We start from the raw sequence: 20,958 nt of genomic DNA on the forward strand, positions 1-20,958 counted from the left end.
TTAGTTGCTCAATTGCCTCCAATTCTTTGAGACCCTATAGACTGTAACCCACCAGGCTCCACTCTCCTTGGGATTCTTCGGGCAAGAATACTGGAGTGGGTTACCATTCCCTTGAGTGTCCAGTAAAAATGAAAACTTAGAGGTTTTTACTGCCTAAAAAAATGTGTCACATGGCGATTTTAATTTTCTATCCACTATCTGAAATGAGGAGAGGAAATAAATACCATCTTGAAAAATACCACAAAAGCCATAGGCAAACATTAAATGATTAAGAACTTTAAAATTTTTTCATTGTTTACTTGTTTGTTTTTTAATGTGGTTCTTCTTTTTATTTAGATAGACTAGATTTAGGGGTTTGGAACCTTTTATTAGAAGACAAAACAGTTTAAGGCTTTACAAGGGTGTCTTCCCAGATGCCACTCTAAGAGAACAGACATTACCTGGTAGATCTAGTCAGCTGCTCCCATCTTAGGAGCTGCCCTGAGTCATAAGCCACGGAGCAGTGGAGCTTGAGTGTAGGATACTTCGACCACACTGTTTTACACCAGTCCAGACTGCTGCTCACCAAAGCCTTGTATTTATATTCCTTTTGTAAGGCTTATGCATATTGTATATAATTTTGAACATGCAGCAACTTAAAATTTTTGCATCCACTTTTTCTATGAGCTTCTTAAAAAGTAGGTGATGACATAATTAGTGTTCTGTCAAGGGTCATCTGTTGACTGCTTTGTCTTAAGAGTAAGAAAAGTAGTCCCTTCCCTCCCTCTCTCCCACCCTTCCTTTCTACTCCCTCCCTTCCTCCCTTCCTCCCTCCCCCTTTCCTCCTATCCCTACTTCCATTTTCCTTGCCTCTATAGGAAGTCATTTTCTCCTGTTTTCTTGTTTGTTTGTATGGCTTCTTACATGAAACATGTATCTTTTGCTTTTTGCTCATGAATTTTAATGGGTATAAATGGTTTGGTGTCATCAGTCTCTTTTCATTTATTTTTATGACTAAGCATGTCTTGTTACACTCAGTCGTATAATGGATACATATACCTAATAGTTTGCTTTTAATCACTGTAGTAATCCTTGGCAAGCACTGCTCCATTTTACCTACCTATTCTCCAATTGGATGACCCAGTGACCTCCAGTTCTCATACCACCAAAAAATGCTCCAGTGTGTATGTATACGCATCACCTTGTAACTAAATGAGAATTTCTTGACGAGCAGAAGAATCTCTGGGTCATAGTGTACAGTGCTGAAATGTTCTCCAGAATAGCTATGCCAGTCCACAGTCTCACCAGTAATGTGCGATGGTTTTTACTTTCTTAGATCCCTTGAACATTTAACATTGTCTACTTTTCTAATTTTTGCCAGTGTCCATTTCATAAGAGAAGTTGCATCTTTTGATTGAAACCGATGTCTTCTTGATTTCATTGGCTAAATAAATAGATCTAGTGAGATACATGTAATTTTTCAGTATATGAGTATTTTATTATTAATAAAATATTAATTTTATTTTAATATTATCCATAAGATAGTGTTCCAGTTGCCATGATGTTGAGAAAAGTAATTAAAACTTGAAGGTCATTATTAAAATATGGATAGGCCTCCCCTGCCCCAACACCCAGTTCAGTCATACCCCTCTTTCCAATATCATGCTCTTTCTGGTGAAATGCTAGTTATCCATGAGAGCCTAGTTTAAAACTGACAACCTGTGGTAATTACTACAGGTCATTAGAGCCAGTTCTCTACTTTCCTTTGCACTTGTGTGGTCTAGGGCATCTTTCTACCCTTCCCACCCTATACCACCCTGTTGTGTTGTTTGTGTTGCTCAGTAGTGTCTGACTCTTTGTGACCCCATGGACTGTAGCCCGCTAGGCTCCTCTGTCCATAGGATCTCCAGGCAAGAATACTGGAGTGGGTTGCCATGCCCTTCTCCAACACCACCCTGTTAATCTAACTTAATTGTAATTCATTTTTTTGTGCATGTTAGGCGATAGCTGTTGTACATTAAATATTTCCATTTTATCTGACCACAGCAATAGTTTCTGACTCTGAAAAATTTTTGGATTAAAGCCATCTTCCCTGTGTTCTAAGATGTGAAACGTTGGTATCTTAGCATAGCCCTGTTTGAAGGGCTGGATCAGTTTTGAAACTACTTCCTGGAAAAGCCCTGGCCTTGCCTGGAAATACTTGTAAGTTCACCGCAGTGCTAAGGTGGGGTAACCTTGCAACCTTGCAAGAATGCTGGTCAGGATCCTTCACTGACTCAGTGAAATGGCCCCTCTCACCATCTGTTCCTCTGACTTTCAAGTGTGTCTGCGCCCTTTTAGCAGTGTACCATACTGCTCCAGTTTCCTGTTAAGAAATATTAACCCGAAACAGATATGCTTCTATCAAAAAGTCAAATCAAGGAAAGGTATTAAAGAAGATAATTTGAGAAAAACATTATTTCAGTTCTGTTGAGTCATTTGTGGTTTTATCCACTGGAAGTTTATGTACATGCTGTGCTTGTTTCTTGTCAGTAAATTGAAGGAAACAAACTATGTCCAAGTCTCTGAAGTTCCATGATGTGGTGTATACCAGTTAATCTCTGTGAGAAGACCCAACTCTACCTAGTGAACTTAGGGACTTTGGACTTTATTTATTCCTCAGGAACTGTCTCAATGACTTGGAAATCCTTACGTCTATCAAGTCACCAGGGCTTCTGCTTTCTTCTCACATGAGGCTCACTGCCTCCCAGTTGGACACTTTTATTCTTTACCATAAGCCCCGAGACTAACTGTGCTTCCTCTTTTCTCTCAAGCTTCCTCCTTCTCCATACTGTTTTGTGTTCCCTTGTATGGCAATAATGGCTCCAGAGCAGTGCATATCTTCTGGAGCAGTACCTGACAACAAATCACCCAGCCTTGATCGCTTTAAAAGTATTATTGCTGATCCCACTGGGAACCAGAATTAGGGCAATCACTCAGTTCATTCATCCATAACGAGAATATAAGGTGTGCTGGAGAGTGCATGTGAGGACTATGGTCGATGCCCTAGAACTCCCTGGCATAGGCCTTGAAACATGGTAGGTGCTGTCCTAGGAAATAACATGAAATCACAGGGGTCTGAAATCTCACAGTATGGACATTTCCCTAGTCCCTTCACTTTAGTCAAAAGCTCCTGTGAGCAGCCAATGTGCTACTACAGTTATTACACGTGAGAAGAAACCTTTTTCTCACTATAGTATAGATTTGCTTCCTATGATGACGTGGGAAGATGTCACACAAATTCTGTCTGGGAAACAAAGGTAACTTGTTTTGTGAGATTGTGGTAACTTTTGGTGTCATTCCCATAGTGCATGTCAAGTCTCTGCTGTGGCACACAGATATAACATTGAATGAGTATTGTACATGATTTAAAGTAGTTATTTTCCCACATTTATTTCTCTTCCATGAATACAGATAGGAGATGAAATACCCTTTTATTATAAATGACTGCTTGCTGCCAATAAGCTTGTTAAAGTATTTTTGCTTCCTCATATACTTTTTTATTTGCATTCAGGTATATATTCTATACTTTAAATTCATGGTAAAAGCATATAGTATAAGCAAAATCAGACTTATGAATCTTGACTTTTTAAATTAGAGCAAATATACAACCATTGTTGGTATCTCCTTAAAATTGCAATATCATACATTGTAATGATAAAATCTTTTCCAACAATCTTCATGGGTTTTCAACAACTTTAATTTTGTAAAGGCTTGCATATAAACTCAAAGTAATGTTAAAAGCTTCAGTGCATTTCTTGCTTTTCATGAGCAAATATCTGACTTGTTCTTTTAAGAAAAAACAAACTCTGAGTTAGTTTCGAATTCCAAGTTGCAATGAGAAGAGTCCACCTTTAGCCTTCTGCTCTTATTATGTTAAGACTACGACTCATCTCCAAACAAACGTATGATTGAGGTGATGTTTTGGAATAACATCCTGTGTTTTGGTGGTGCATCACTCTTCAGTGACATTCTGAGGTTGCATTGTATTAGCACATGATATTTTCCCCAGTTAATTGATATCCCAGGTTTGTCCAGGGGAAAATCTACAGCTCCCCCAAACATACTTGACAAGTTATTATATTTACTTTAGTCAAAGCCCGTGTGTGCAATATCCCTCTTGGAGGTGGTCTCTTATTGGAGTCCCATATGCTTTTTGTTTGGGAAGAAAGCAGTCACTGTGTCATACTGTTACATGGAGTATTCTTTTTCAAGGATGTTGTTCCCTTGGGGACCATATCAGGCCAGAGTTCCTTAGTCGAATAAGACCTTTGTAACTCTTATTGTATAAGAGTTCTGGGAGGGAAGCAAGAGTTAAACAGAAAATGTAATTCAAGCAACCATATTAGGCCACATGTGGGAAAACATGACTCTTGGTATTGGATTTAAAAAAAAAGGTTATTTGTTGTAAAAAGGACCATGATGCCAAAATGTTCAAGGTATTCCAGTGTAAATGAAGACTAGTGAGGCCCAGGGAACTCATAACATTTTCACATTTACTTTAGTTTCTGAATGTGACTGAATTAAAAAACAGCACAGAGTTGTCTATTCACAAATGACAATGATTTTAAACAATGATTAGTTAGTATAGAAGTCCTATAAGGCAATATTTAATCTAAGATTTTCTTCTGTGTGTTTTCCTATCAGTAAAATGATATTTAATCCATATGAGAATAATGATTATAATGGCATTACATACATACTCATCACTCAGTAACACAAAAATCTATTTATACTCATAAAGATTACACAATTTAATTGTTGTATATTACCAATTGATGACAAACATACTGATTATATTCCATAAAAGCAGAAATTTTAAAATTAATTTTTTTCAAAATGAAATGGAAAGTCTCCTTCAGATATTACAATTATATCTGATGAAGAAATTTTTAATTTAATTATTGCATTTAACATTTTTGGATACAGAAGTCATAAAATACTTGTGAATTCTTCATTAAAATACTTAAATGTTTTGACAGATTATAATTAAAACCTATTTTCTGAAATGTGAACATTACAGTAAACTTTGTGATATAATATTGTGGGACTCCCCTTTCACTTTTTTTTTTTTTTAATAGAAAATGGTTTCACAGCAGCGCATTCTAATTCACGAAGATTCCATGAACCTGCTCAGTCTTTATACCTCTCCGTCTTTGCCCAACATCACCCTGGGTCTTCCAGCAGTGTCAACCCAGCTCAATGTAAGTCATTACCCTGCATTGGCCTAAACCAGCCCGAGGACTGTTTTCCTAGGGGACCTCTCATTCTTTACTTGTATATTTAGACTTCAGGGAAACTTGGTAGTCTACTTCTCCTTCACTATTTACTGAGTTGTTGAAAGATACTCAGTTTGACCTCACATTAAAGAATCACGTTGATTCACATAATAATATATAAAAATAATAACTAATATTAGTATAATACTTTCTAGTTTTTAAAAAAGAAAGCAGTCTCCAGGTATATTATTTTGCTAGCTCCACACAACCATCCCATGACACAGATTACAGACCACGTTTAACAGAAGAAGGAGCCCGAGACTTGGATCCAGGATCACAAGCCCAGCAACTAGCAGACCTGGACCTCAACTCAGGCCATTGCTGTGAGGGCAGTGTCTGAAGCACAGCAGCATGTTTAAAGTGTTTATTTTGTGAATGACTTTATTCTGAGAATTTAGGTCCCTGACTCTGTGGTACTGAAGAATATATATCTGGAAAACCTCCGTAAGAACAATATTAAACTCTTCCTTGGAAATTCAGAGTGAATCAATTACTTTGAAAGTCTCAACAACTGAAATAGAATTTTTTGGAAATAATTGTCCAGCTAGCAGAAGACAGCAATAATTATATTTCACACATATACTCTAAAATAATATAAATGTTAGTCATAGTAAAAGATTTTTAAACTTGAATAATTTATCTGTGAAAGATTATTCAATTAGGTAGAGGTCATATGATACATTCAGTTTAAAGAGAAATCTGTTCCAACCCTTGGCACCAATTTTACCAATTTTTAAATGGCTTCAAGAGTTTGGCAAGTCTTCCACTGAGTCCATCTTGTCAAATTAATATCTTTTACAATATGCCCACATCAGGAAATTATAAAGAGTTGACCGTTTTGTGACTGTTTGCAGAATATGAACCCTATCTTATGGTATGCTAGTTTATGCACGATCATGCTTATGGTGACATTTTTAAATGGTAAATTTTATGATTATGTTCAATACATATTACAAATATATCTATGAGATAACTTATTATATTTGATCTTTGTAATAGAGTAGAATGTTATCTTAGGTGATACAGTAATCTTATACCAGTGAGGAAAAAGCAAAGTTTGGATGTTGTTTTATATCTGGGGATTAAAGAAGACAGACAAAAAAAACACTGAATTCAGCTATGCCCTTGAAATTATACATGAAGCATTTGTAAACAACTGACTAGTGAAAAGGAAAAAGAAATTAGGGATTAAATAAAACAAATATTTATGGATGATATTTTCAAATCTTCACTTATTAAAAATTATTTTCAAAAAACATTATATTCTTCTGTTCCTATATTTTCTGTTTCTTCTAGTGATGAGCAAATACTAACACAAAAACTTACAACATATAAGTTTTCTACTTTTTTTTGCATGTTCCAAGTCACTCCTACCAGCTAACACAAACGCACTACTTTTAATGTGGTCAGGGAGAATTTTTCCCTAAAGGACCAAATACTAAAAGCCAGACTATTAAATGTTTCAATGATAATACCATTTGGTACCATTGGATGAGTAAACCAGTGTGGTTTGGATTGAAGTTTCATTTTTCTTTGCTTCCATTTTGCTGTGTATGAAGCTATCATAATTAATTTTTCAAGCTTGGCATTGCTTTGGCAAAGGGATCTCTAATATTCTATTTCCCCACTGAGTAGTGGGAAATTTTAAGGAGAAGAAGCCAGGAGAAGGAATCACTTCTAGATTAAACATTGCATCGACTTGTTGTGTGACTAAGACAAACCATTTACCTCTTTGTCCTTCAATTTCCCCGTCACTGAAAATTGCTTTGCTTCCCTGGCGCACAGCAATTTTGAAAGATGAAACATGAGTTTTGAAAAGAAACATGCCACATAATTTTGAGGTATTAAACCTCTGCTTTTGTAATACCAAAATGACCACCATTCATTAAGTTCTTTGACTAGGAGAATTCATTATTACTATTGATGCTATAATTATTATTGCCTTATTACTATGTTATCATATATTTCAAGTTCTTAATAGCAATTTTAGGTGATATCTAATTTCACTTGTAGTTTATTTTATTAAACAAAAGTATCTGGAGTGTCATTTTCAATATTTAGAGATTTGAGACTGTTATAAATTAATATAAAATACACATTTAAATAAAATTTCTTCATATTTTATATAATCTTTCATTGACTTATCTCAATAATTTTATTTTAAAAATTAAATATTGGACACCCACAGCTCTATGAATGTATTAGAGGACATATAAAGACTGAATTGTTTATTCTGCTTGAAACTCCCAAATTACAGACCATTTTATATCCAGCTTCTAATCACTATTGTATAGTCATGAGTTTAGCAATCTGAATAAATTTTACCTTTCTAATATACCTTTTACTTAAGCAATATGTTAAAATATTTTAGAAATAAACTTCCCAGTTATTAAGCCTAAAATAAACATAATTTTTAATGTTTTAGGAAAAGTTTTATTTGGGCTTCAGTACAATGATACACAATACTAAACTGTCTCCAGTGCACCAGCTTTGTGTTTTTTCTCCTATGTTCATTCACTTAGTTCAAAAGACATACTGTTGTCCATTTTCCCTACTCAGCCATTGGGTCAGATAAGGCTTTTTGGTGGCAGGGGAAATTATGGAATGAGAAACCAGTCTAATGACTTACAGACCTAATGACCCATATGGATGAAAGTGGATTAACATCTTTATTATTTCTTGACACAGGCTTCAAATTCACTCAAGGAAAAACAGAAGTGTGAGACCCAGACACTCAGGCAAGGTGTTCCTCTGCCTGGGCAATACGGGGGCAGCCTCCCGGCGTCTTCAAGCCATCCCCACGTTACTTTGGAGGGAAAGCCCAATAGCAGCCACCAAGCTCTCCTGCAGCATCTATTATTGAAAGAACAAATGCGACAGCAAAAACTTCTTGTGGCTGGTAATTTATAATGGCATCTTTTGTAGGTTATGTTAGGGCTTTTGTTTTTATCAGCAAGCCAACGTAATGTCTCTTTGCCTCAAGACCTAGTAAAAATTCACATTGTCGTGCAGAGGTTTCCCTGATACCTAGTACTGTGGAAAAGACTCTTACCCGTATTTATTCCTCTAAATCTGTGGAAAAAAACTCACCTTATTTAACCTTCAGATATACCAGAGTGAACTGTGGATGAGTCATTGATCAGATGCGTATCTGCCCAATGCATTGGTATGTTTGCCTCCACCCTACCCAATCTGGGCATCCCTAGTGGCTCAGATGGTAAAGAGACTGCCTGCCATGCAGGAAACCCAGGTTCGATCCCTGGGTCTGGAAGATCCCCTGGAGAAAGGCATGGCAACCCACTCCAGTATTCTTATCTAGAGAATCCCATGGACAGAAGAGGCTGGTGGGCTCCATTCCGTGGGGTCGCAGAGTTGGACAAGACTGAGTGACGAACACACCCAAGCTAGCCTTCTTCTGATATATGCCCAATAGTATACTGCTTTTCATAAAACTTATCCCATAGCTATCTTCTATAGTTTCTTGTCTTTTCTTAAATTGTGTATGTGTCTCTGTAAGTACCTATATATATATTTTTTTTTTTAATATATATATATTTTTTCAGGTGGAGTTCCCTTACATCCTCAGTCTCCCTTGGCAACAAAAGAGAGAATTTCACCCGGCATTAGAGGTACCCACAAATTACCCCGACACAGACCCCTGAATCGAACCCAGTCTGCACCTTTGCCTCAGAGCACCTTGGCTCAGCTGGTCATTCAGCAGCAGCACCAGCAGTTCTTGGAGAAGCAGAAGCAGTACCAGCAGCAGATCCATATGAACAAGGTAAGTTCCCAAGCCATGTCAACACAGCACAGCCACCAGTGTGGAATCTGGGGTTCTCGTCACTGATATGGGCATACAAGAGAGAATGTTGGTGTCCATCACAATGACCTGGAGACTGCCCTCCTGGCCCTGCTGTCAGGGCTCAAGGACACCATCACAATACCACTGTCTTCTCCATCACTGCATGCATAGGACATTTGTAGCAAAATTGAGGTCCTAGATTTGTAGCAAAATCGAGGTCCTAGATTTGTAGCAAAATCGAGGTCCTAGATTTGTAGCAAAATTGAGGTCCTAGCTTGGAAAGTCTTTTCTGACTGAGGACATATCTGAATGCAGCAGCACATACAGAAAAGTGTGTGCAGAGCCCCGTGTTTTGTTACTGCAGTAAAGGTCTGAGGCAGAGTTGAAGTTTGCACAGGTGTTGGCAGCTATGGCAAGGTTAGCCAGTTAGGCGTTTCTCTGCAACTTGTATGTAAACACGTTACATTTGTTTTTTTAATATGTCCAACTCTTAGTCCAATCAGTGCTGAAGCAGTTTCTCGGCAGTTTGTGGCAGTCTCTCTGTGTCAGAAATGGACAACAGAGGCCTGAGTCACAGCACATCCTCCGGAGCTCTCCTGCTGAGGCAGCCACAGACAGTCATTCTAATATAATGTGTCACACAGGCCAGAAGAGCATTTTCAATGAATCTGTAAGCAAAACTGGTCCGTACAGTGTTTAACCATTGCTCTCTGCCATGGTAGCCTTACAAAGGAAAATCCTTTCATTCCTGGAAAATGAAAGGTCCTGAATATCAAAATTCTGTCCTTTCTCCTTTGTTTCTATATTACTTACAAATATCTGATAGAGGCATTATACTGAGAAACAGTGTCCTGTTTACTGATAAATGGATAGCTAAAAATTGGCTTAGTATGTAAGTGTGCTATCATATTATGACATAAGCAAAACAGGGCTTCCCAGGTGGTACTAGTGGTAAAGAACCCACTTGCCATTGCAGGAGACACAAGAGATGTGAGTTTGATCCCTGGGTCAGGAAGATCCCCTGGAGGATGAGATGACAACCCACTCCAGTATTCTTGCCTGGAGAATCCCATGGACAGAGGAGCCTGGTGGGCTACACTCCCTGGGGTTGCAAAAAGTCAGACACAACTGAAGCGACTGAGCATAAATGAAACAAAACCTCATGGGCAAAAGTCTAATCATCTTTCTGATAGTAAGAGAAAGGGGATCTTTATCATGTGCTCACCTTATTGCAGGTGGGATTAGAGATGTTTTCTCATCTTTGGCCTCCATCTTAACATGGCAGATACATGAAGGTAGCATGACTGAAGAGCACAATACTGAACACAAATTCCCCCAGCCCAATGCAGTGTTCACAAATGACGTGTATGTGTGTATATTGGGGTGGGAGTGGCTGGGAGTGCCAGCTGCCTCTCCAGTCATCATTTGCTGCACTGCAGATTGTATTCCACTATATTTCAGACTCTTTCTATTAGTATATCATCAGGTTAATGCCTATCTTATTGCTTCAGTATTTCTCTAAATTTATCTAATTATCTTAGATAAAATCAGTCTTGTCAGCGGAGAACTGATTTTTCTCCTTGTATAATGGCATATTACTCCTTGTCCTCAATGTCATTCTGTACATTTACTGTGTTATGGTAGAGTTATGTTGATTTGTTTCTTTCGTGGTATATTAGCACAGCTTAAAATTACCAGGTATTCTTGAAACATTATCCAGTATGAAAGGAATGGCTGGGAATTCTTACATTTCACCTCACGATATTTTGATCTGGAATTAGATTCATTTAGAAAAGTAGTAGTTGTTGTTATTTAATTGCTAAGTCATGTCTGATTCTTTTGCAACCTCACAGACTGTAGCCTGCCAGGCTTCTCTGTCCGTGGGAAGAAAAGTAACATCTGATTGTGAATACACTTTCTGCTACTAGGTTCTATTTCCTAGAACTATATGGAGGTGTATTCTCTTACAGGTATATGAGGTAAATTGATCCCTTTGAAATCACCATCTACAGATGATTTCTATGAATACCTTTAAGAATATTTTGGAATGCATTTTTTTATGATCTAGAGCTCCTACTGCTTCAAACTCAAGTGGTATGTTAATATTGGATGGAATTATTGTATTTTAGTATCACACTTGAGATTTTGACAGACAGATGCTAAGCTCAGTCACATGAAAGAAACTAAGATGGAAAGCAGGCATTTGCATTTCAGAAATGAGAAAAGCAAATCTTATCAGAGACCTTCTTCCATGTGGAGCTGATTCTTTGGACTCTGTTAAGAATTCCTTCCAAAATTAGAAACAAACCTATACTACATGTTTGTACAGTGGTTTGATTATTAAATCTTGTCTTAATTAGGCAAAATGAAGCCCAGAAAACTTCAAAGTACAAAGCTGATCTTTATATATTAACCTCTCTCAACTTGGGTGTTTAGATTACTCAAGCAGGTCTCTCCTTGGCTTTTCTCCTTGTATGTATTCCATATGTTTAATCAAGAATCAAGATGGCATATGCACACTGGGTATTCTCCAGATTTTGAAAATATTTCACCTGTCCTCAATTGTCTAAGGGAATAGAGAGGAATTTTCTTAAATAAATATTGAACTCCATCCCATTCTATGGTATTCACAAATAGAACCGCTAATGAATGAATCGCTACTGTTCACCTTTGCCATGAGGTAATGAAAACATTTATTTCATGTCAGGAGAAGGCAAACTTAGATGCCGAAAGAAAACAGGTTTCTGCATAATAATATATTTATGAGTATCATGTAGAATAACCATTAATGAGAAATAACCACAGAAACTTTAATTTATATCTTTTCTTCCTTCTGTTATCACGGACAAATCTTTAGTGACTCATCAAACAGTCAAATAGTTGGCATCGTAAACACATAGTCCTTACTCTCTTGTGATATTTATTACAGCAGGAAATATTGGCACATATGCATATATAAGTGTATAGATGACATATTTTATATGTCTTTTCCTTTTATTCCCTCTAATTGGCTTTATGGTTCTTTTTTGAGGAATTTAGGGACTTTGAGGAAAAATGGAGTGAGAAGAAAGAAAAAATAAGCAGATTTATCTCTAAATTTGCATCATATTAAATATGATTAGCCTTCCTGGTATGAAAATTTTAATGACTGATTTGAATTGCTAATAATCTTTAGAAGAATTAGAAGCAAAAGTATACTTTTTCAGAGCAGTTTGTACATTGACCGACTGACTAAATTTTAAAGACTTTCTCATATCTTGCTGTTATTTGAATGCATTTATGAAAACAGTCAGTCATATTTGTTATAACCATACAATGTAAATGTTATTAAGTATACTAAACAATTTGCCTACCTGCTACCTACTACTTAAATGACATTTACATGGGAAATTTGTGTGTCATAAGATGCTAAAGCTCATGTAAGTATGTTTTAAGTTTAACAGCTTAGCAGAAATATCCCTAGAATGGGTTTGTATAGTATTTATATTGCTATATCTACTGGAAAAGAATGAGACAAGCTTAAAAAAAAGATGAGTGGAAAATGTCAGATTGTTTTATCTTTGCTTATAAGTTTGCATATTTTGTTTTCACTGAAAGCATTTTGAGAAGCTTAATCATAAGAAAATCATGGCTTACAACATTTGTTCTCTTGGGTTTGTTTTTTTTTTTGAAACATTTGAAAAATTCAGAAATGCATCTAAACAATTTTATCACTAATATATAGTACCTTCATGTTTAAAAAAATGTTATTAAAGAAAGGTTTTCAATATGAGGATCAAAGAAGACTGTTACTTTTGCCAATATCTTTTACTGTTTTTTATTGGAAAAAAGTGGTTTTCTAAAATAAAATTTTCCTTATAAATACAAAATAGCAAACAAAAATATAGGAAAGTACTGATAGTTTTCTTCTGAACCCTTTTCAAGTTTAAATATTGCCACAGATTTTCTGGTAAAAACTATGACTGATGAAAACAAAATACCACAGTTGCTTGGGAATTTTTATGATTTTTGAAGGAGTACTGTGACCACTGCCTGATTAATAGTAGGGCAAATGTCAAGTCACATCACTCTCTGACACACAGAAATTTTCCAAAGTATATTCAGGCATCTTTATTGTGAGAAAATTTGACAATAGATCTCTGTCCCCCTTCCAAATGACAACATTGTTCTTTGCATTTCTTAGTTATAGTATTAATAGCACTGATTGCTGCCTAATTGTTTCTATTTTAACCAAAATTTTATATTTTTTCTAATACCTATGTTTTTCATATTCATTTTGTCAAATCTGTATGAGAAGAAATTTAAGAAAATTATTTCTTATTTCAATACTTATTTGAATGACATAATCTATGCAAGGGGCTTCCCTGGTAGCTCAGCTGGTAAAGAATCTGCCTGAAATGCAGGAGACCCCGGTTTGATTCCTGGGTCTGGAAGATGCCCTAGAGAAGAAATAGGCTTCCCACTCCTGTATTCATGGACTTCCCTAGTGGCTCAGATGGTAAAGAGTTCTCCTGCAATGTGGGAGGCCTGGGTTCTATCTCTGGGTTGGGACGATGCCCTCTAGGAGTGAATGGCAACCCACTTCGGTATTCTTGCCTGGAGAATTCCCATGGACAGAGGAGCCTGGTGGGCTACAGTCCGTGGGGTCACAAAGAGCCTGACACGACTGCACAACTAAGCACAACACGAATCTTTGTAAGTATCCACTTAGCAAATCATTACTGAATTCTTACTTGATTAGTACCAGACACTATTTTAGGCAGTCAGAAAACAGCATTCAGCATCCTCATGGAACTTAACATATGGGCAGCAGGGGACTGAAATATTCCAGTAAATAGCAATACAATATATTAAGTATTGGGGAAGGAAACTGTTTTCTTTGAGGAAACAAGTTTCAGACTTGTTTAGTTTCTCTCAGGATTATTGTGTACTGTTTATATATTTTCCTCTCCGTTCTCTCTGTCTCTGTCTCTCTTTCTGTCTCTTTCTGTCTTTCCCTCGCTGTCTCTTTCTTTCTCTCCCTTACTCCCTCTCTCTTTCTTTCTTTGTAAAATGCTCTGTGATAAATATCTTATGCATTCCTATGACTGGATATCAGCCAACACTTAAAAAAAAGCTCACACAAATCATGAGATGATATCTTATACATGTCAAGGTTCACTCTAGATATAAGTATTTATTATATATTTGTTACTATGATACTTAGGCATTTTGACATGAGTGCTATTTTATCATAATAAAAATATATCTAAGACAAGAGCAGTAAAGGGGAGGCTGAGCAGATGTCCTGCGTTGCCCTTATTAAAACAGGTAGATTTTATGTCTGACTAGCGAAGCATGAATATAATTAAGCTCAAATGCTGGTACAGAGCTAATGGGGAGCATTCATCAGGTTTGGAAGAGAATTTGACCCTTTATTTGAGTAGTATCTATTGTATTCCTTTTCTTGACAAAATTTTCTAGCATAAATGTTACATTTTCTCCTTAACTCCTCATGATTCATACTCATTTCTTGTCCCCAGTAATCTATCCAGAACAGCCGAGAGGAGAATATTCTTTCATGCCTGTAGTCACATACAGACATAGCATGGTTTTATGTGTGTGCATATATTTCTTCTTATAAAGTGTCCCTAAAGCCATGTCTAAATTTTGAGCAAAGTGTATATTTTCCCAAGGAGATTAATTTGGACAACAATTACATACACATTTATAATCCCAAAAGTTTACATATTTTGAAGTCACACTTCATATTAGTTTATTTTAATAAGGTGAATTCTATCCATGCCTTACTTGTAAGATGAAAATTTTGCAAATAATTACATAAGGCCTATGTACCAATTTTTGCTTTTTTGCTACACCTGTTTCTCCTAGTGTGTCTTTTCCTCCCAATCTTTTACACAACTTGCATCTCTCTAGAATGTTTCCCAAAGGAACCTTAGGGATAGGTTCCTTTAAGTAGTGCAGCTCTCTTCTCTGTATAGGCTCTTCCATGAGCTGGAACACCATGCCAGCATTCTTATGTGTATCATCTCCTCAAACTGTAATACACTTTTTTTTTTTTACTATGAAGAAAGTTAATTTTCTTCTTAGTTCTTTTGTAACTAAGTTGACCAAGATGACCAGGTTAGTAGTGGACAGAGCTGGGATGCCAGCATAGGTTGTCTGACAAAAAATCCTGTCCTTAACCTAAACTTGGGCCAGTGATTTTCAGTGTTGTTTATTATCACCAAGGAGACAAGATTTTCCTAATTTTATTTTTGTCCAAAGTAGGAAACTTACAATGAAAAGCACGGCAAACAAACCAACAAAAAAGGAAGATCATCTTATTTTTTAGGTATTGGTTTGGATTTGCCAGGATGAAGAAATCTCATTTCCTGACCTTGACTCCTACTTCTCTACACATTGCCTCCATCCAGTTTCTCCCTTGGAAGTGTCTTTATATGGACCCAGCGGTGGTACTTCCAGATACTCTCTTGGCTTTCCAGTGGTGGGGTGTCAACACAGTAGAGAACCAGCTACAGTAGAGAAATACTACAGCCAGGCATGCTTCACTCCTTTCTCCTGTGTTGTAACATTGCTATGTATTTTAGATTGGGCAGACATTTTCTGACAGGAATTCTGAGCAAGCCTAAAGCTGAAAATCAACTGACTTCATCAGGTTCAACTGAAATGCAAATGTTGGCATCTCATCTGTGAGTGGTTGGAAAATGCCTTTTTTTAAGTTTTGAAAAATGGATGAGTAGAAACTTGAACTGGGCTTTCATTTAGGAAAGTCAGCATTACTGTTGTCAGGTTTAATTTCTCTCTATCCACATGACAGCTTGTTTTTATGCAGAGTCTTTAATCACCAATTTAGGATTACATTTTGCCCATTAGATGGATAGTATGTCCAAAAACTTTAGCAGGCATTGAAAAGCAGTCTTAATTTTATAACGATAAAAAGCCTCCTAGATTATTTATCTATCTATAGAGGTTTATAAAAGAAACTTTGACTTTACCCTCAAATAGATGCTATTTCGACATGATTAGCCCAATGTAAATAGATCCTTGTAGGTATGTATTGAGCTTCAAAAAAACCCACTTATGCTGCAGTACCAGCTTACATCATCACAGAGAATTCATATAGAAGCTTTTCATATAATTACAAGTCGATGGTTTAAAATATACAGAAAATGGCTTGTTGCTTTATTATTAGATGTGATGAAATCCTGTGTTTGGAAAAGAAACTAAATGACCATTTCAGTGGATTAATGTGTAACATTCATAAATGTTCCCAGTACTGCTTTCATAACTTGAAGACCAAGGGAAGGACCTCGACCTTTCCTTTTCACTCTGCACTGTTAATCTAGTCAGAGATGCTTTTATTGAAGGAGAAAAACAATAGTTGGACATAACTATGAGGTAAGAAAATAGGGGAAAGAAAACTACCTGGGGAATTGGACCATGTGAGTGCTTTGACTGATGTTGATTCCAGGAGTTCAAAAGGAGAGGGAAACTAAATAATTTGGTTGTTTCCCAACCTTGACAAATAGTTTCATTTGACAGAATGAAATAATTAAGTCTTACTAAGGAATTTTTAATATAACTAAGTGATTTGTGGACGTGAAAACCACGAATGTGTAGCAGTCTCTTTGTTACAGATTTTGGATGCTTGTAAGTTCTTGATTTTAGGGTTTTTTTCCCCTCTGTATCTTTTTTCTCTTTCTTTAAATATTTATGAAAACTAAGGGATTATAGTGACCCTGAAATGTCATACCGTCTGGAGTGTTCCCATCCTTCAGGCAGAATTGACTCCAGGGTTATGCTCTCATATCCTAAATAAACCACTACTCTCTTGCTATCAGCTTAGTTATATCAACCAGCAATAAAAACTCACTTCTAAAAAATAATTTCCTGGCATGGAATAATTGATGTTCCAAAAAGATTTATTAGCAACCATTATGCTGCATCCTAGAAATGAAAATAAAGGCTGTTTTTCCCCTTGAATGGCAAGTAGATAATTCTAATCAAAGATAGGTCTACAGAATACATAGTTCCTAAGAAGTGCAAAATCTAGAATGCTGGGTAGCCTTTTCAACAGGAGTTTCTGATGCCCTGCACAATTATTTGTTTGTTTTGCCATTATGGCCAAACTGTAACCTCTTCATCCTCCAATGCTCTGATCTATACATTTTAGAGGTTTTTAGTGAGAATTACATGAGAGGATGTTCTGAAAGTTCTTTGTAAACATAGTAAAAAATCCTTACATTTAACGCAGTATTTATATTCTTATATAGCACCAATTTTTATTTTCCTCATTCTGTTAATGAAAATAGCTGTCTGGAAGTGGTAGAATATTTCTAAGACACGCATTTTTCACTTCCCTCAGTATTACATCAAGCTACTTTGTTGTAAACCAGTTCACTAAATTTTCTTCCAGCTATCTCTTGTATCTTTGTATTCATCATGAAGCTGACCTTGTTTTTCTCTTTGGAACAATATTATGTTAGTTATTTAATTTTTAAAATTTATTTTAATTAGAGGCTAATTACTTTACAATATTGTGGTGGTTTTTGCCGTACAGCCATGGGTGTACATGTGTTCCCCATCCTGAACTTCCCTCCCACCTCCCTCCCCATCCCATCCCTCAAGGTTGTCCCAGTGCACCAGCCCTGAGCACCCTGTATCCTGCATCAAACCTGGACTGGCGATCTGTTTCACATATGATAATATACATGTTTCAATGCTATTCTTTCAAATCATCCCACCCTTGCTTTCTCCCACAGAGTCCAAAAGTCTGTTCTTTACATCTGTATTATTGAATTTTTTATTGAGGTATAATTCACACACTGTAATTTATTTTCCTTTTGCTGTGCAATTGAATGATTTTCGACAAATGCATATCATCACATAATCACCATGATCAAGATATAGAACTATTCCCTCAACTTCCAAAATTGCCCTGTGTTCTCCTTTGTAGTCAGTCCATACTCTTACTTCCAACCCCTGGCAAAGTAAAATTTTTGACCATTTAAGGAACGTAAAACAAATCACAAGTATGAAGGATGGTGTATTGTTTTTTCTTTGTTATACCTTAATTTTTTTTTTTATTGGAGGATAATTGCTTTACAATGTTGTATTGGTTTCTGCCATACCTCAACTTGAATCAGCCACAGGAATATGTATGTCCCCTCCCTCTTGAGCACCCCTCCCATCTCCCTCCTCACCCCACCCCTCTGTCTGGGTTTTCACACAGCACTGGGTTGAGCTCCGTATGTCACACAGCAAACGTCCAATATATGCAAGCAGCTCATACAGCTCAATACTAGAAAAACAAACAACCCAATCAAAAAATGGGCCAAAGACCTAAACAGACATTTCTCCAAAGAATTTGTAAAGACATACAGATGGCCGACAAATACACATAAACGTGCTAAACGTCACTCATTATTAGAGAAATGCAAATCGAAACTACAATGAGGTATCACCTCACACAGGTCAGAATGGCCGTCATTAAAAAAATCTACAAACAATAAATACTGGAAAGGATATGGAGAAGGGAACCCTCTTGCACTGTTGGTGGGAATGCAAGTTAATACAGCTCCTATGGAGAACAGTATGTAGATTCTTTAAAAAACTAGGAATAGAACTATGACCCAACCATCCCACTACTGGGCATATACCCTGAGAAAACCATAGTCAAAAGATACGCATGTGCCTCAGTGTTTGCTGCAGCACTGTTTACAACAGCTAGGACATGGAAGCAACCTAGATGCCCATTGACTGATGAATGAATACAGAAATTGTGGTACATATACACAATGGAATATTGCTCAGATTAAACACACACACACATATTTGAGTAGTCCTAACCTCATGCGAAGAGTTGACTCATTGGAAAAGACTCTGATGCTGGGAGGGATTGGGGGCAGGAGGAGAAGGGGACAACAGAAGATGAGATGGCTGGATGGCATCACCGACTCAATGCACATGAGTTTGGGTGAACTCCAGGTGTTAGTGATGGACACGGAGGCCTGGAGTGCTGCAGTTCATGGGGTCGCAAAGAGTCGGACACGACTGAGCGACTGAACTGAACTGAATGAAGTGGATAAACCTAGAGCCTAATATACGGAGTGAAGTAAGTTAGAAAGAGAAAGGATGGTGTACTTTAAGAGCATGTAGACATCAGCCCTAAATGATCTAAACCATAGAATGTTCAAGCAAGAGGAGACATAAGTGATTCTTTGCCGAGGTCGGAAGCTGACTTGGATCCATTCCATTCCATTCCATTGAACTGATGTCTTTGGGCTGCCTAGTGTCTTAAAAAGCACTCAATCTTTAAAGACAGAAAGATTTCAAATACAAATCTAGATTTCTGGCATTGTCTGAAAAATGGAAAAGTCTGGCTGCACTGAGCCCATGGCGTTTTTCACATGGCATTTATTGTCTGGGTTTCTTCTTGGTTGTCCTTTTTAAAGAGGACTTGTACTGTTTTCCAGTTTACCAGAGCGGGGGACAGATGAATAGGGAGACAGTGAGCTGTTTACTAGTCAAGTGATCAGAAGCTCCCTGGCTCTGAGACTTTGTCTATTCTGAGACACAGTCCAAAAACGCTAATCAAAGGGTGAGCGAAGGAACCTAACATGCCTCTCCTCACTGTGCCACTATTCATTACCCTTAAAGAAGGGAAAAGAGAAAAGAAAACTTTCAAAGTGTACTGTCAAGATCAGGAAGGAGGTTATCAGGGGAAAAATCCTATTATGTAATACAAAAGGGCATAAAGTTATCCAGTGATGTAACAAAAGGAAAAATAGCTCATCTGTGTTGTAGTTATGAAATGCCCCCAATAGTCTGGCTGGGGATTTTATGTTCTCAAAAGTCAGTCTTCCTGTTTCCACTTTTGCCCACCTCAATCCAACATTAGGTAGCTTCCAGAGCAATCCTTTACAAATGCAAATCACGTTGTGTCAAGCACTTGCTTAAAAGTCTCCAGTTTTGTTCCTTATAGTTTGTAGGATAAAATCAGATATCGTTGCAGGGGCCCACAAGGCTCTTTCCCCCTCCTTGACCTTATCTCCCAACTCCCTTCCTGTACCCGCTGAGCTCCCACCGTACATTGGCCTCTTGTCTGGTGTGTGGGCAGTCAGTCTCCTTCCATCTCATGAAATGAACTGCTAGTCACAGTTCTGGTGGAATGTTCAACCTCCAGGTATTCTTAATACTCAGCTCCAGCCTCACCTCTTCAGAAGGTCCTTCCTTGCTCATGCAGATTAGGCAAACTCACTCCTTCCCCACTGTTCACTGTCACATTAAGTTCCACTCTTCAGTTGTTTATTTTTATTACTCCTTGAGACAGTTCAGTTCAGTTCAGTCACTCAGCCATGTCCAACTCTTTGTGACCCCATGAACCGCAGCATGCCAGACCTCCCTGTCCATTACCAACTCCTGGAGTTGATGATGCCATCCAACCTAATCATCCTCTGTCGTCCCCTTCTCCTCCTGCCTTCAATCTTTCCCAGCATCAGGGTCTTTTCCAATGAGTCAGCTCTTCGCTTCAGGTGGCCAAAGTATTGGATTTTCAGCCTCAGCATCAGTCCTTCCAATGAACACCCAGGACTGATCTCCTTTAGGATGGACTGATTGGATTTCCTTGCAGTCCAAGGGACTCTCAAGAGTCTTCTTCGAGGCTACAGTTCAAAAGCATCAATTGTTCTATGCTCAGCTTTCTTTATAGTCCAACTCTCACATCCATACATGACCACTGGAAAAACCATAGCCTTGACTAGATGGACCTTTGTTGACAAAGTAACGTCTCTGCTTTTTAATATGCTGCCTAGGTTGGCCATAACTTTCCCTCCAAGGAGTAAGCGTCTTCTAATG

The 20,958-nt window shown here is 37.4% G+C and overlaps 1 protein-coding gene across 9 annotated transcripts in view; it reads left to right on the top strand.

Annotated features, from left to right (window-relative positions):
- Nucleotides 1-20,958, top strand: part of HDAC9 (histone deacetylase 9) — a 209,944-nt gene that overhangs the window by 179,991 nt on the left and 8,995 nt on the right. For all 9 annotated transcript variants that reach the window (XM_068972971.1, XM_068972979.1, XM_068972972.1 and 6 more), the window contains 3 exons: nt 5,100-5,222; nt 7,986-8,196; nt 8,861-9,078. In XM_068972971.1, coding sequence (XP_068829072.1) covers nt 5,100-5,222; nt 7,986-8,196; nt 8,861-9,078 — 552 coding nt within the window. The remainder of the gene's footprint in view (nt 1-5,099; nt 5,223-7,985; nt 8,197-8,860; nt 9,079-20,958) is intronic.

Source organism: Capricornis sumatraensis, chromosome 5 (assembly GCF_032405125.1).
Source record: "Capricornis sumatraensis isolate serow.1 chromosome 5, serow.2, whole genome shotgun sequence".
Lineage (NCBI taxonomy): Eukaryota > Metazoa > Chordata > Mammalia > Artiodactyla > Bovidae > Capricornis > Capricornis sumatraensis.